This window comes from Podarcis tiliguerta (assembly GCF_965153285.1).
Source record: "Podarcis tiliguerta genome assembly, chromosome: 13".
Taxonomy (NCBI): domain Eukaryota; kingdom Metazoa; phylum Chordata; class Lepidosauria; order Squamata; family Lacertidae; genus Podarcis; species Podarcis tiliguerta.
Window position 1 is genome coordinate 39,262,850 of NC_139546.1, and position 14,377 is coordinate 39,277,226.

General features: G+C 49.5%; 2 protein-coding genes across 4 annotated transcripts in view; one reads left to right on the forward strand and one right to left on the reverse strand.

Annotated features, from left to right (window-relative positions):
• The window catches only part of LOC310662829 (pyrin domain-containing protein 1-like), a 742,864-nt gene that overhangs the window by 416,328 nt on the left and 312,159 nt on the right, over positions 1-14,377 (forward strand). The gene's annotated exons all lie outside the window — the stretch shown is intronic.
• FBXL19 (F-box and leucine rich repeat protein 19) overlaps positions 1-14,377 on the reverse strand; it is a 34,398-nt gene that overhangs the window by 12,182 nt on the left and 7,839 nt on the right. For all 3 annotated transcript variants that reach the window (XM_083409864.1, XM_083409862.1, XM_083409863.1), the window contains 7 exons: positions 13,942-14,146; positions 11,095-11,238; positions 10,902-10,988; positions 7,717-7,932; positions 6,477-6,509; positions 5,473-5,613; positions 1,770-2,494 (listed from right to left, as the gene is read on the reverse strand). In XM_083409864.1, coding sequence (XP_083265990.1) covers positions 1,770-2,494; positions 5,473-5,613; positions 6,477-6,509; positions 7,717-7,932; positions 10,902-10,988; positions 11,095-11,238; positions 13,942-14,115 — 1,520 coding nt within the window. In that variant the 5' untranslated portion in view covers positions 14,116-14,146. The remainder of the gene's footprint in view (positions 1-1,769; positions 2,495-5,472; positions 5,614-6,476; positions 6,510-7,716; positions 7,933-10,901; positions 10,989-11,094; positions 11,239-13,941; positions 14,147-14,377) is intronic.

A 14,377-nucleotide genomic window follows, 5' to 3' on the forward strand; every position in this document is an offset into this window, starting at 1 on the left:
CAGACAGAGGAGGTCTGCCACGTAGAAGGAGCCTGCGCACAGCAGGACAACCTGCAAGACAGTGGGAATTTTCTGTAATGGCATGAAGAAAACACCTCCCTGCCACCAATCCACATGGCAAGACACTGCTGGCAAATGACACCAAAGCAGGCTAAGATGGCAAGCACAGTTGCCACGTTCCTTGGCATTTGAGTTTTGAACCCCTCCTGTGCAAGACTGTTCTGCCTTCCCCACCCCTCACTCCTGTTTCTTACTACTTGCTTTGCCAAAAATGGATGATAATAATAATAATAAGACTGTTGACATAGATATGTGTAGAAGCCTTGAAGATGAATAGGGCTTGAAAGCAGAAGGATAAGGCAATTTCTTAAATCCCCGAAGCCTTCATTATCACGTACAGAGAAATCTCGAGTGCGTATCACTGCGTTTGTTCTGATTTCTGTCTCATTGACCTTGGCCTCTTCCTTCCCACAGTTGAAACTTCCAAAGATCAAGGTCATGTTTTGCTGCTTGCCTCGCTTTTACAAAGCATGCCCAGACTGGTGGAAACCGCTCGAAAGCACCATGTCCAGCAAGGACGCTCTGCTTATCTAGGGGGAGTGAATTTCCCAGCATTCCTTGAGACCAGTGAGATCTTGGGTCATAACTGACCTTGGCCCGGTCGCTCTCGTGAGGGTGACAGTAGAGGGAGGAAGAGAAATGATACCAGCCACCCTGAGCTCCTTGGACATTAGAGCTCCTTAAGATACTGAGCAAATAAAGAGAAATAGTGAGCGTAACTCAGGAACAAGGAGCACACATGTGAAGAGGCTGGGAACCTGCCTGCCATAAAGTCAGACTACTGCGCTTATCTAGTTCAGTGCTGGCGACACTAACTGGCAGCAGGATTTCAAGAAAGGGACATCTCCAATATAGCGGCCCTGAGAGCCCTCCTTGGTTCATTCCCGTGCCATGCACAGCTCAGTGCAAGGAGAAATAAGCCCCCCATTCCTGGCATGGGCAGCTCTCGCCAAGAGAAATCCCACGCATGAGCTCAGGCAGAAAATCTCCATCAGAACATTACAAGGCTCCCTAACGCAGACCAGTCTTCCCTCCAGACACAGTAGTCCCCATTAGGGCTGGGCGATATATCGATACATCATCCAAAACCGGTTTTGAAGTCGTATCGTGATATCCGTTTCATAACTTTTGAATTGGCAATATATCACAAAGCATGTTATGCATGTATGTGTGCTATGCAAAAAATCACAATGCGGGGGGGCAACCGTGAAGCCAGCCAACGAGTCTCTCGATTTCTGCACCCCGTTATCTGTGCTGGCTCAACTCACAAGAATCACAAGAGCAGGCCCCGGCAAAAATCACAATGGAGGAAAAACCGTGAAGTCAGCCAATACCTCTACATCCTTATTTTAGACATCGTGATTTATCAGCATATCGTGATGTTTCACTGGTGATACATCGCAATGTTGAAAACCAGATTATGGCCCAGCTCTACTACCCATCCTGAGATCGTCGGTGTCACCATCAGCGCTTGTGGCATTCGCACTCCGGTCTCCCCGTCATCTCCATTCGCAGGTTACGCAGCTGCTGAATAGGCCCATCCTGGGTCTGCCAAACAATATGGCTCCAGGCAGTTCAGGGAACCCAACAGGAAGCAGCTGTACGAGCGCGACCTAAAATCTGCTCCCCCACCCCGCCCTGCTCCCGGGGCCTCTCTGGCGCTCCCCGCCTGCTCCTCCGGGCAAGCCCCCGGCCGCCCCGGCACTCACCAACGGCTCCACGTCCGGCACACCCTCATGCAGACGCACAGCTCCCGATAGCTGAGGTATTGGAAGACGGCCAACCAAACGTCCCGCTGCATGATATGGTCGGATCCGCTGTCCAAGGGCAGGGAGTCGGGCTCGGGGCTGTCGGGCGGCGGACGCACCACGTGCCGCTCCAGCTGCAGCAGAGGCTTGGGCGGCGAGGGCACCAGGGGCCAGTTGAGGAACTGAGTCCGCGCCACCATGCGCAGGCCCGTCTGCCCGGCGGGCCGGCCCGCCTTGCGCCCGCCCGCCTGCTGCTTGGCCCGCTCGCTGCCCCGGCTGGTCGGGCGGTGATTGTTCTCTTTCTCCTGAGAGTTCCCCCGAGCTTTCGGCTGCTTGCCGTTGCGCGCCGTCTCCGAGCTGCCGTTGCGACGCCCGCCCTCCGACGCCTCCTCCTCTTCCTCCTCGTCCTCTTCCTCCTCGTCCTCGCTGGCGCTGAAGCCCAGGGCGGCCAGGCGCTGGGAGCGGGTGGCTGGGGAGGCGGCTCGGCTCGACACGCCCCCGCTGGAGCCGTCCGAGCCCCGAGAGTCCGTGTCGGAGTCAGAGTCCGAACTGGAGCTCGAGCTGCTGCTGTTCTTCACCCGCTCCAACATCTGGCACATCTGCTTGAAGCGCTCCAACTTTTCCCGCTGGTGGGACTTGTCCGACTGCGGGGAGGGCTCCAGGGGGCCCGGAGGACCCTTCGGCTTCTGGCGGGAAAGGAAATACCAGTAGTTAATAGAGTTTGTGCCCTGGGTTGCTAGCTCGGTTTGGCTTTCATCTGGATACCCTCCCTGCTTGCAGGACTACAACTCCCATCATCCCTGACCATTGGTCATGCTGGCTGGGGGTGGATGTGTCTTGGGAATTCACTCTCTGGAGGGCACCACAATCCCACCCTGCCTGGACCTTTTCATCACATGTTGTCTTGAAAAAGAAGCTGGGGTAGCTCAGTTGGTATGCGACTCTTAATCTCAGGATTAGGGGTTCAAGCCCCATGTTGGGCAAAAGATTGCAGGGGGTTGGACTAAATGACCCGAGTGGCCCCTTCCAATTCTACGATTCTAGGATCCCCGTTCTAGGATCCCCCTTCCAGAGGGTGTTTACCAAGACTGGATTAAGACCTTTAGAGGCCCTAAGGCTAAGCACTTAAAAAGATTTTGGTACCCCCACATATATCTAATTCAAAATAGAAATCGTGTAATAAATTGTTATTGTTTGAAATGAAATAAAACATACAGTAAGATGGAAAATGTCTATTTATTTTTTTTGTACACTTCCACTTTATTCTATGAAACACACAATTTAATTACTGTATTTTTTGCTCTATAAGACTCACTTTTTCCCTCCTAAAAAGTAAGAGGAAATGTGTGTGCGTCTTATGGAGTGAATGCAGGCTGCGCAGCTATCCCAGAAGCCAGAACAGCAAGAGGGATTGCTGCTTTCACTGCGCAGCGATCCCTCTTGCTGTTCTGGCTTCTGAGATTCAGAATATTTTTTTTCTTGTTTTCCTCCTCCAAAAACTATGTGTGTCTTGTGGTCTGGTGCGTCTTATAGAGTGAAAAATACGGTGCTATCTTACAGCTGAATTAACGTAGATAGATTTTGTCTCAGAATTTGCGAACTGAAAAGTGAAGTTGCTGGCCCATGGTAAATCCAGCAATGGAAAATTTCTGTGGTGCTCCCCTCTTCCCTTAATGTCCTAAGCATGTGCTTATTTTGCTTTATGGTAAATCCAGAGCTGGCGCTTACCAATGGTAGGGTTGACATATTTGTTTCAAAACAACGGATTCTTGCCAGGAGGGAAGATCCCAGCATCCTGCTACCCTAGATATATATGAAATGCAACTCTCAAGAGACACAGCCTGGGCTCAGGGTTCCCACGTACAGTCTGCTTGGAATTCCACAACAGAAGACAAGGCGGAATGCAAGCGGACTGAATAAAGCAACCCCCAACCACCTCCCAAGATCAACAGAGAGCAAGCCCTTTAAGTCTGGCCTCTATGTGATCCAGCTGCCTTCATGACATCTAGATTAGATGATGGGGAATGCACCCACAAAGGTGAGTGATTAGTTAAGGTCTCTAGAGAAAACTCCAGGTCTAGCTGCACCCCCCTTCAGACAGGAGGCTGATACCACTTTCTCCACAAATCTAACCATGGGGGTTGGCAAGGAATCTACTTTGCTGCCGTAGCAGCATCTCTGACCAAGCATTTAGCAGTTTTTGACTGGACGCTGCTTTTCCGGCATGCCCTGCTTTGGAATGTTTCTGTAACGAAGCTGTTTCAAACAGTCGCTTGCAGGGCGCTTTGGCAAACGTTGCTGTTGGAAGACAAGACAGAAACATGGTTGTTGTTTTTAAATCAAGTTGCCTGGAGACTCACCAAAGCCCAAGTTGGGGCATCTTCCGGACAAAGCGGGCAAGTTTGGAAAAACCAATAGCCACTGGTCAGTAATTTTTTTCACGGAGTGTTTTCAAAATGACGTTACCTGCCTTGTGGCTTTGAGATGGACAGGTTATAAATCAAATAGTTGTAAAGGATCAAGTAACCACATCATGTTTGTGAAAATCGCAAGCGCCTGTATTCGCAGCTGTATCTCAGTGCTCTTCGCTTATGCATATCAGACATCCCGCTAGGAGGGTGCCGCTGTCAGCCTGAGGAACTGTCCTTTGGCAGGATACCCCCCTCCCCAAATGGTCAGGTGGGATAATATTCCCTGTCATATGACTGCAGCCCCACCTAGTGGCCAAAGGGAACACGAGCGCAGTCCTTCTGGATCAGATCAATCACACCACAGCGTTCTGTTCTCACATTGACCAACCAGATGACTCTATGAGAAGGGCGACTCTCTCTTTCCTGATCCCCAGCGACAGGTATTCAAAGGCATACTGCAATTCTGGAGCCTTATTCTCCATCCATTCCACTAAACCCCTTTTTAAGCCTCCCAAGTTGGCAGCCGTTGCCGCAGTCCGTGGGGTTGCTGGCGAAGCACATGAAAAGGATGCATCACTTGGGGTGCCCCTGAAGCCAGCTGGACCGGCAAGAATTTTTTGGGGGGTGGAGTGGCCACTTAGTGACAGCATCAGACTACGGTGTGAAGGCACCTGGGAAGCTCAGCATGTCCTGCTCTGGATGAGAGACCAATGAAGGCAATGAAAAAACTGAGAATATGCTTAGCAGAGAACCCCAGCCCACTTTTCCTGAAGGTGTTTTTTTTTTCCCCATGTGGGATTGTGGCTCAGTGAGAACATATTTTGTATGAAAAAAAAGAAAAGGGTCTCTTGCTCAGCCCTGAAGCTCACTGGATGACCTTGGGAGCAGTGTCGTCTCTCAGCCTAATCTACGTCAAAGGGCTGCTGCAGGGATCAAAAACGAGCCACATATTGCTGCCGTCTGTTTCCATGGGAAAAGGTGGGATAGAATAAACAAATAAAATTCAGCCTTGAAACAGGAAAAGGCTGCTGCTGCCCAGCTACCTCCTATCTACTGCCTCAGCCAGAACCAAGGACTTGTTCTTCTCCTTTCACCACATGAAACTGCTTCTGCTTCTGCAGGTACCAGGCATTGCAGAAACCCACTCGGGCTTCCCAAAAGGCCTCCCCTACGTCTGATTGGGCAAGGCTCTTCCTACGTGCCTGAAGGCTGCCAGCCACTCACAGGCGCCCCAGCTAAACCCCACCTCTCACCTCTAAGTCGCTGGCGGTGATCTGATTCAAGTGGATGGAGGGGTGGGAGATGGTGCCCTTCACCTCAAAGTCCCCGCTGCCCATGCGGCTCCAGGTCTGCATGGATTGCAACTTGTTCCCATCGGGCTGCTGCTCAGTGGCCTGGAAAGGAAAGGTGCGGGCAGAGAAGAGAGAGAGAGAAAGAAAGATACACAAAAGTTCAAGTGAGCTAAAGAGAGAGAGAGATGCGTCTTAGGACATGCAAGCGACTTGAGAAAAACGTGCACTGAATTGTGTGAACCTCCGTTTGGAATCTGACAACAGCAGCCCCCTGGGGTTTATATGAAAGGGATTGGGACCTGGGAGATGGCTCGGCATTCTGCCCAGTGAAAATGCAGCAGGCTCGGCCTCTGCCACTCTAGAGGACGGAGAAGGAAACGTCAGGGAAGCTGATTGCAGCTAAATGTTAGGAGAAACTTCCTCAACAGCACAAGCTGTTTGACGGCAGAAAGACAACTGCCCCAGGAGGTGGGGGGTGGACTCTTCTTCGCTTGGGGGTGTTTTTGAGACCAGGTAGCGGATGAGCTAAAGCTGAGCAGTCAGACATCTGCTTAGCATGCAGAAAGTCCCAACTTCTCCTAGTAAGACTGGGAGAGACTCCCTGCCTCGAATCCTAGAAAGCACCGCTGCCAGTTAGTGCAGATTAAGACTGAACTAGGCAGGCCAATGATCTGAGTTGGCATGAGGCAGCTTCCTGGGTTGATACTGTACAGAGGAGGATGGAATGGAGGTTCTGCGACCTGATGTTGTGCAAGAGCTATGCTGGTGGACAGAACAGGCGCACGTCTTGCTCAAATGTGCTAGAGAAATACAAGGTGCACTCACATGCTGGTAAGCAGGTCACTCCCTTTCCACTTCTCTCCGCACAGCCTCCGTGTCCTGGTTCCCCCTGCTACCCCCCTGTTATCTTATCCTGGCCTGGCTCCATAAAATCAAGCTGGGCGAGAAAACTCACAAGCACTCACCTTCTTCAAATGCTTTTCCCGCGTGCCTTTTAACTGCAAGAGAGAAGAGAAGACTGTTGGAATTCTGGGCTGCAGTGTCTCTAATTCAGAAGACCCAATAAGGATTCTGAGGGCAAAGGAAAGCCTTTGGGAATGAGGGCAAGCTGGGAGGCTGTCCCATCAAGGTGCAGCAAGTTACTGGGTGTAAAGAAACAAAGAAAAACGGTGCGATGGGATGTTCTGGAGGAAGGAGATAGCTCTCCCCTCTGCCCATCCCTCTTAGTGTGGTCAGCGCAGAAGACCAAAACCATAAGCCTGATCAACAACTCAGTAAAAATGCCCATTTGCAGGGTCCAATGTAAACCACACTTGCAAATGGACAAAGCAGGGCTGACTGTCAGCACCAATCATTGGGTCTGAGAAGCTGCCACCCGATGCCCAGTGACTGATAGGTGGGCAGCCCCATATACCTGCCCCAAGCAGGGTGCTGAGGGCAGGCCAGTTCTTGATCTGGCTCTGGAGCTGAAACACATGCTCCATTCCTGCTCCAATGTGCCAGGAGGGAACTGGAACTCCTGGATCTCACTCTCAGTAGGAAGGAATAACAGAGCTCAACCTCATGTTAAGCAATCTCAGGCCTAATTTCAAAAGCCTCTGCAAGCCATCAGTTCAGATCACTAGGAACAGCCGTTTGTCCCTCCTCTGGCCCCCACCCCATTGGGTCAAAAGAAAGAAGGGGTGTCAGAAAGAACCTCCCCGCTCGGAGGCAGCAGGGCACAGAATCTCAGCGAAAAGGGCTATTGCCTTCGCATATTGCTCATGGCCTTCCTGGAAGCAGCTGTCTGCCACTGCGAGGAAATGGGATGCTTGGCCAAAATGGACCATTGGTATGATCCAGCTGGAGTCTTCTAGTGGGGTGATCCTAGGAGGCCAGAGGTCCTCCACGTTTAGTGGGCTCAGAAACACATTTGGAAATCTGAGGAACGGGCTCCATGATTTAAATCGCCCTTTGACACCTTGCCAATGTAAATCACCTTGATTTGAAATCAAACCATCCCCCGCCAAAAGGGGGGGGGGGAGATCCTGAAAGGCGTTGTAAAAAAAGAAAAGGGGGCAGGAAGATAGAGGGGCTTGGTTAGCACTGAAGGAGGGTCTCAGGGGGGTGCTGTGGTGCCCAGAACCACACTGGAGACCCCAGGAGAGGGCCCTGGGTCCCTGGCCAGGCACGCAACATCCGTCAGACAGAGCGGCAGCCTCTGACCTTTTTCTTGGGCCCTGTGTCTGGGGGTGGCAGCTCCTTCTCCTTCTTCCGCTTGTGGGTCCCGGCCTGAACCGGGCTTTCCTCCGTGGGTGGCGGGGGCAAAGGCGGCGCCGGCGCCAACTTCTTCTTGTTCTGAGCAGGCTCGTCCGTCAGCTTCCACCGGACGCCGTCCTCGCCGTTGTCGGAACGCCGCTTCCCCGTGCCGTCGCCCGAGTCCTGCGGGCGCAAGGAGGGGAGAGGGGCAGGGGCAGTTAGCGGGCAGCCACAATTCACCTACGTGCAAGATGGAGCAAGGAGAGGGGAGGAAGAAGGTAAGCAGCCTGCCAGCCGCTTCCTGCCACCCGAAGAGAACAGGGGGGCGGTGGGATGGGCTTCGGCCAAAGTGAGAGGACTCTCAAGAGCAGCAGGATAGGGGTCACCTGCATTGGGCACAGACCCGACAGCAGCAGGATGCGGCCCCTTGCAGACGGCTCAACACATGTGGGGAGTTTTATTTTAAACACGGCAAGTTGTCCTTGAGCGTGGGTGAACGTAAAGATGTTTTCCAGACGGCAGACAAAGAGCCAGACACTGGTTTTGTTCAGGGACTCCAAAGGAGGATAAAAAAGGAAGGCAGAAAGAATAAGATTCTTGCATTTCTTGCAGGGTGGATAAAAATCAATGATTTTTTTTATTTAAAAGTTTTTTAAAAATCAGATTTTTAACAATTTAAATCGGATTTTAAAAATAAAATGCTTTTGGAGGAAAAATCTTTCTAAAGATAGTTTTCTATTTAAATTACATTATAGTCATTTGTTTTAAGTTTTTCGTGTGTGCTAAAACTCGGTCTAAGTTTTTTTTTTAATTGTTTAATCGCATCAGTTAACAAACATGTATACATATGCTATAATGTTATTGCTTTAGTTAAATAAATTGTTTAAATTATTATTAAGGAAATGATTGTTTTTCTCCTTCCAATAAAGTACAGCAGAAAACATTGTCCAAATATAAACAGTTAACTTATTAAACCTCACAATAATTTCATAATTATCTGTATATGTGTTTCTAATAATATAAACAAATCAGTAATTTTTGATATAACTGTAAAAAGTACTTTGAAAATTTATTATTCCAAAAATGAAACCTTCATCTGGTTGTAAATATTAAGATTCTACCAGCAAGAACGAGTCTTTCTGTAAGAAAATGATTTAAATCAAATTTTACTGACTAGTGATTTAAATTGTGATTTAAATCAAATCCACCTTGATTTCTTGAAATCTTTTCGTGCTGAGGCACTCGCAGGAAAGAACTGGTGGAAGGCAGGCAGGGGAGACATCACCACTGTCTGTGCAAAGCACGACAGCCTTTTCAAAATGTTGCTCCTCATGGACCGTTTCCAAAATGGGAAATGTGCCCTTTTATATTTATCATCAGCAGAACGTCAACCACAACATTCCTTTGCCTCCTGGAGGTACACAGTTGGCTGGGACATGTAGGGGAGTGTCAATTTAGGGGGCAAAACTTATTTTTTGCAAATTTCTTCAGTGAGGGGTCTTAATACATTTCTGAGCGTGAGGAATTCAAATCTGATATTTATTTTTGTGACCGGATAACATTTAGCTTGGCGAGTCTATGTTTGGCGAAGAAGCATATAAGTTGCTTTCCAAGAATCAAATAATTTCAATTTTATCTTCTGAACATGTCAGCTAATGCTAAATAAAAATAAATAATAATATTAAGAATAGTATTGATATGCAATACTAATTTATAAAACATTATATAATACATTTACAGTATATGATTTCTATGTCTTTTACACACAATTTAGTTTTGTTTGGTAAGTAAAATAAATATTACCATATTTACGCAAATCTAACGTGCCATCGAATCTAATGCGCACCTCAATTTTCAAAACCTTGGAGCCAAAAAAGTATTTGCTGGCGGATGTAAATGCGCCATCAAATCTAATGCACACCCTAATTTTCACGACGTAATTTGGCCCAAAAAATTACCCATTACATTTGAGTAAATACGGTAATTAAACCAGAATAACTTTTGAATTCTCAAGTCATGTTGCAACTCTTTAGCACCCCTCATTTTTGGAATCTGGAAGCTGAAAAAATAAAACTTGCTCTGAATTGGGACAGGGCCTTTGCTGTACGTAACTTCCTCCTCAGGAGATCTGAGTGGATCTCTCCACAGACAAGCTGTTAGGGCCCCATTTTAGGGGAATGCCATTTTATAAATACATATGTAGATACAGAAGACCCTGGTTGGGGAGGAGAGACCCGGTTGCAAACAGGTGACGGTTCACTGGGGAGAAATCTGAGGCCCCAGTGGTTCAGCACCCCCTTTGCCTCATGAGGTCTGGAAGCATGACTCTACCAAGCAGCTCTGCTTATTTTGAGGATGGTGGGCCAGGCCTCGAGAAGAGTTTATTTCCACATGACAACAGGAACTACTGAGCAGGAGTAACGGGAGTGAGGAATTTCAGGCCGCGTATTCCCTGCACCCGGGACGCGGGTGGCGCTGTAGGTTAAAGCCTCAGCGCCTAGGGCTTGCTGATCGAAAGGTCGGTGGTTCGAATCCCCACGGTGGGGTGCGCTCCCGTTGTTCGGTCCCAGCGCCTGCCAACCTAGCAGTTCAAAAGCACTCCCGGGTGCAAGTAGATAAATAGGGACCGCTTACTAGTGGGAAGGTAAACGGTGTTTCCGTGTGCAGCTCTGGCTCGCCAGAGCAGCGATGTCACGCTGGCCACGTGACCCGGAAGTGTCTCCGGACAGCGCTGGCCCCCGGCCTATAGAGTGAGATGGGTGCACAACCCTAGAGTCTGTCAAGACTGGCCCGTATGGGCAGGGGTACCTTTACCTTTACCTTATTCCCTGCACCCAGGGCCCCACAACCATCCATCACTCCCCCCCGGTGCTGGCTGGGAGGGGGCGAGGGAAAAGCACAGAACCTGGGAGCCTAACCTGGATGTGGAAGCAGCTAATTCAGGCAAGGAGCCCAAAGGGCAAAATCAAACTGAAAGGATACGCACACAAACCTGGCTCCATTACGCCCACCCTCCCCAGCACATACACACAGAGCCTCCCAAAGCAAGGCTGGCCTGGAAGGGCACGGATGGCCCCCCCAGCCCACACTGGGCTGGGCGTGCAAAGGTCTTCCATCGCCCCCACCGCACTGCAAAGCAGACCCAGACGTACTTTCATCGATTTGCCTTCTCTCTTGCACTTGGGGCATTCCCAACAGTTTGGAATCTCGTTGTTGATGACCCCTTCGGCTTTCCCCATCTGCAAAAGAGAAAAGGGGTAACAGCATCTGTTAGGCCCAAAGAGTGGGGTTGTTGTTGTCGTTTGAAAGGGCCAGTTTCTCTCTCTCTCTCGTTCACTCCCTCACCTTCAAGCAGCCCGGATGCACAATCTCGTTGCAAATGGTGCACTCCATCAGCGACAGGTTGAACTTCTCCTCTTCGCCCTCCACTGTGTCCTCTTTCCCGGCCTCCCCACACACCAGGCACACGGCCGTGTGAGGTAGAACTGGCTGCAACGAGAGAGGGGTGGGAAGTGAGGGGCAGGGGTGGAGGGTCGGGGGCAGGGATGGGGGTTCACTCATGTGAGGCTCCTTCCCACCCCGCAGAAACAGGTTATAACGAGGAACTGCGGGAAAAGTCAACGAATCGACAGTACATTAGATGCGTGCAGCGGCTCTCCCATGCAGCTGAGATGCCTGAAGAAGCCTATCTTTGGCAATTTCCCAATCCATTGTGCTCGTGGGAACGCACTGCATTTTTTCGCCACTGAATGAATAGAATCATAGAATGATAGAGCTGGAAGAGACCACAAGGGCCATCGAGTCCTACCCCCTGCCAAGAAGGAAACACCATCAGAGTGTTGGTTGACATATGGTTGTCAAGCCTCTGCTTAAAGACCTCCAAAGAAGGAGACTCCACCACACTCCTTGGCAGCAAATTCCACTGTCGAACAGCTCTTACTGTCAGGAAGTTCTTCCTAATGTTTAGGTGGAATCTTCTTTCTTGTAGTTTGGATCCATTGCTCCGTGTCCGCTTCTCTGGAGCAGCAGAAAACAACCTTTCTCCCTCCTCTATGTGACATCCTTTTATATATTTGAACATGGCTATCATATCACCCCTTAACCTCCTCTTCTCCAGGCTAAACATGCCCAGCTCCCTTAGCCGTTCTTCATAAGGCATCGTTTCCAGGCGATGCAATGCCCAGTTCTAAACTTTGCATCAGAAGTATTGGTTAAAACACGTTCTATGTGAACTGGGGTAGCTCAGTTCGTAGAGCACGAGGCTCTTATTCTCAGGGTTGCAGATTCAAGCCCCACGCTGGGTAGGTTCCTGCTTTGCCTCGAAGGCTCCCTCGTGATCCCTTCCAACTCGACAATTCTATGATTCTGTAATTCTTTCACAAGGAACACACACCCCACACACATACACAGAGCACTGGGTTCCTGAGCTTTCATAAGAGGGGCAATCACTGGCATTAAGACTTTGAAACACAGGACAAGCCACTCCACAGATATTTCAGGGAAACAATAGCACTCAGCAATTGCTATGGGACCTTCTATGAGACTGGGGAGAAATGATCGGACGGGAGGCTCCTAGAATAACTGCGGCTTGCAGCATCTAAACAGATCAAAGATTACTTTTGCTTCAAATCAAACAAGTCTCCTGCAGCCTATAGAAAGCAGATCCAAAACATGTGAAACAAGAAACCCAAATCATGTGATAAACTCAGTTCCCGGGCTGCACAATTCCAGGACTGGGAGACGGAGGCATCTTCGAATGCTCACATATACAAACAAACATATTCCATCCCTGCAAGCAAAAGCCGGCTTGCAAGAAGAACCTGCAGCTCTTCTGCCTGACATGGCAGCTGTTTAGATGCAGAGAGCTCCTCTGCAAAGTTCCTCACTCGCTCACATGATGTGATCTGGTTTTACATGCAACGCTCAGCAGGTTCCAACATGCAGTAAAATAGCTCGAGGGACAGCACTGACACATCAGAGAGCACGTGAGGCAAACTGAGTATGTGAAAGCCCTCCTATATAGAAATAATAATAATAATAATAATAATAATAATAATAATACAAATCCTGCATGCAGAAGGTCGTAAGTCAGCATGTCGGGCAGGACACTTTTCAAGTCTCCCTTCCTAACATACAAGCTTTCTATATGTAGGGAGCAGTCTTGCACAGATGCAGATATATTTGTAAACATGGAGAATTCCTCCATGCCAAGCCCCCCACCTGCATCCTGAATTATTAAACCCCGGTTAGAACTGTACCCCACACTTTTTTTCTACACGTCTGACATATCTGAGAGTCACACGCAAAGCCAGAAGAGACAGGAACATGCGGCAAGAATGAGGACTTTGAAAAGAGATGCGGCCGGCATTTTTAATGACCTGCCTCAATCCTTGAGAGAACCAGGAAAACTCCCGCAATGCAGGCTTGACAGCATTTACCTTCACAATCCTAAGGACCAGAAACTTTATGCTGCATTTAAAATCACGTTCAAATTTTCTTAGCTAATTTAAAATCACAGCACATCTCAAGCAATTAACCCAGAAATCACTTGTCATGTTTCTTTCATGGGCAGGAAAGTTAGAAAATGGACATAATTGGAAACACAGTTCATATTCCACATTGGATGGTTGGCGATGAAAGGTATGGTCTTTGGCTCTTTTAGAGAAATTGACACAACAAAAGAGACGTTGAGGAATCATCTAAGAGCAGTGATGGCCAAACTTGGCCCTCCAGGTGTTTGGGGACTACAATTCCCATCATCCCTGACCACTGGTCCTGTTAGCTAGGGATGATGGGAGTTGTAGGCCCAAAAACACCTGGAGGGCCAAGTGTGGCCATCACTGATCTAAGAAGATACCTTTACTGAACTTTAGTGTCCTCTCCTATAAGTTAACAGAGATGACTCTGGACTCTCATACGGCATGGCAGTCCAGTTCATTTTGGAGCGAATAGTGACACACACTTTGAATGCCGCTATTGGATAGCCAGTGCCTTACCACTTTGCCGTTGGGCATATTAGTTTTTCCGTGAAAACTTTAATGAAACCAATGGGGGGGTTTTTTTGCACCTCCGTTACCAATCTGCGCCAAACTGCCCCTCTATTTGCCATGGTGAAGTCGGGGGACCAGCAGCCCCAAACCCTGGACAGAAACCCACCCCGCAAACCACCCTCCCTCCCACTTCCCCACTCACCGCCGTGCACTGCCGCTGGAGGCAGGACTGCTTCATGCGCCCTGGCCCCCCAAACTTCTTCATGTCCTTGCAGAAGTGGCACTCCCCACACTCCGACCGCAGGCAAGCTTTGCACTTCCGGCACCGCGTCCGCCGCCGGCGAGCTCCAGCCCCCGCCCCTTTGCTGGACGACATTGGCTACGTCCCGCTTCAGCTACTCTCTGGGCTGCAAGGGGAGAGAAAGAGAGAGAGAGGTGCGCAAGCGATGAGCGAGCCACCGCTTTCCAAGGCGGGCAGGCAGGTGGGCAAGGAAAGCGGCAGCCGCCGAGGTGAAGAGGAGAGAGGCAAACTGAAACGCAAAAGCAAGTGAACAAGAGATCCTGGCATAATCGTCAAGGGGAGGAAACTGTTAAACATGCAATGCGCTGGAAGAAGAAACTGGAGCGGTGGAAACCCT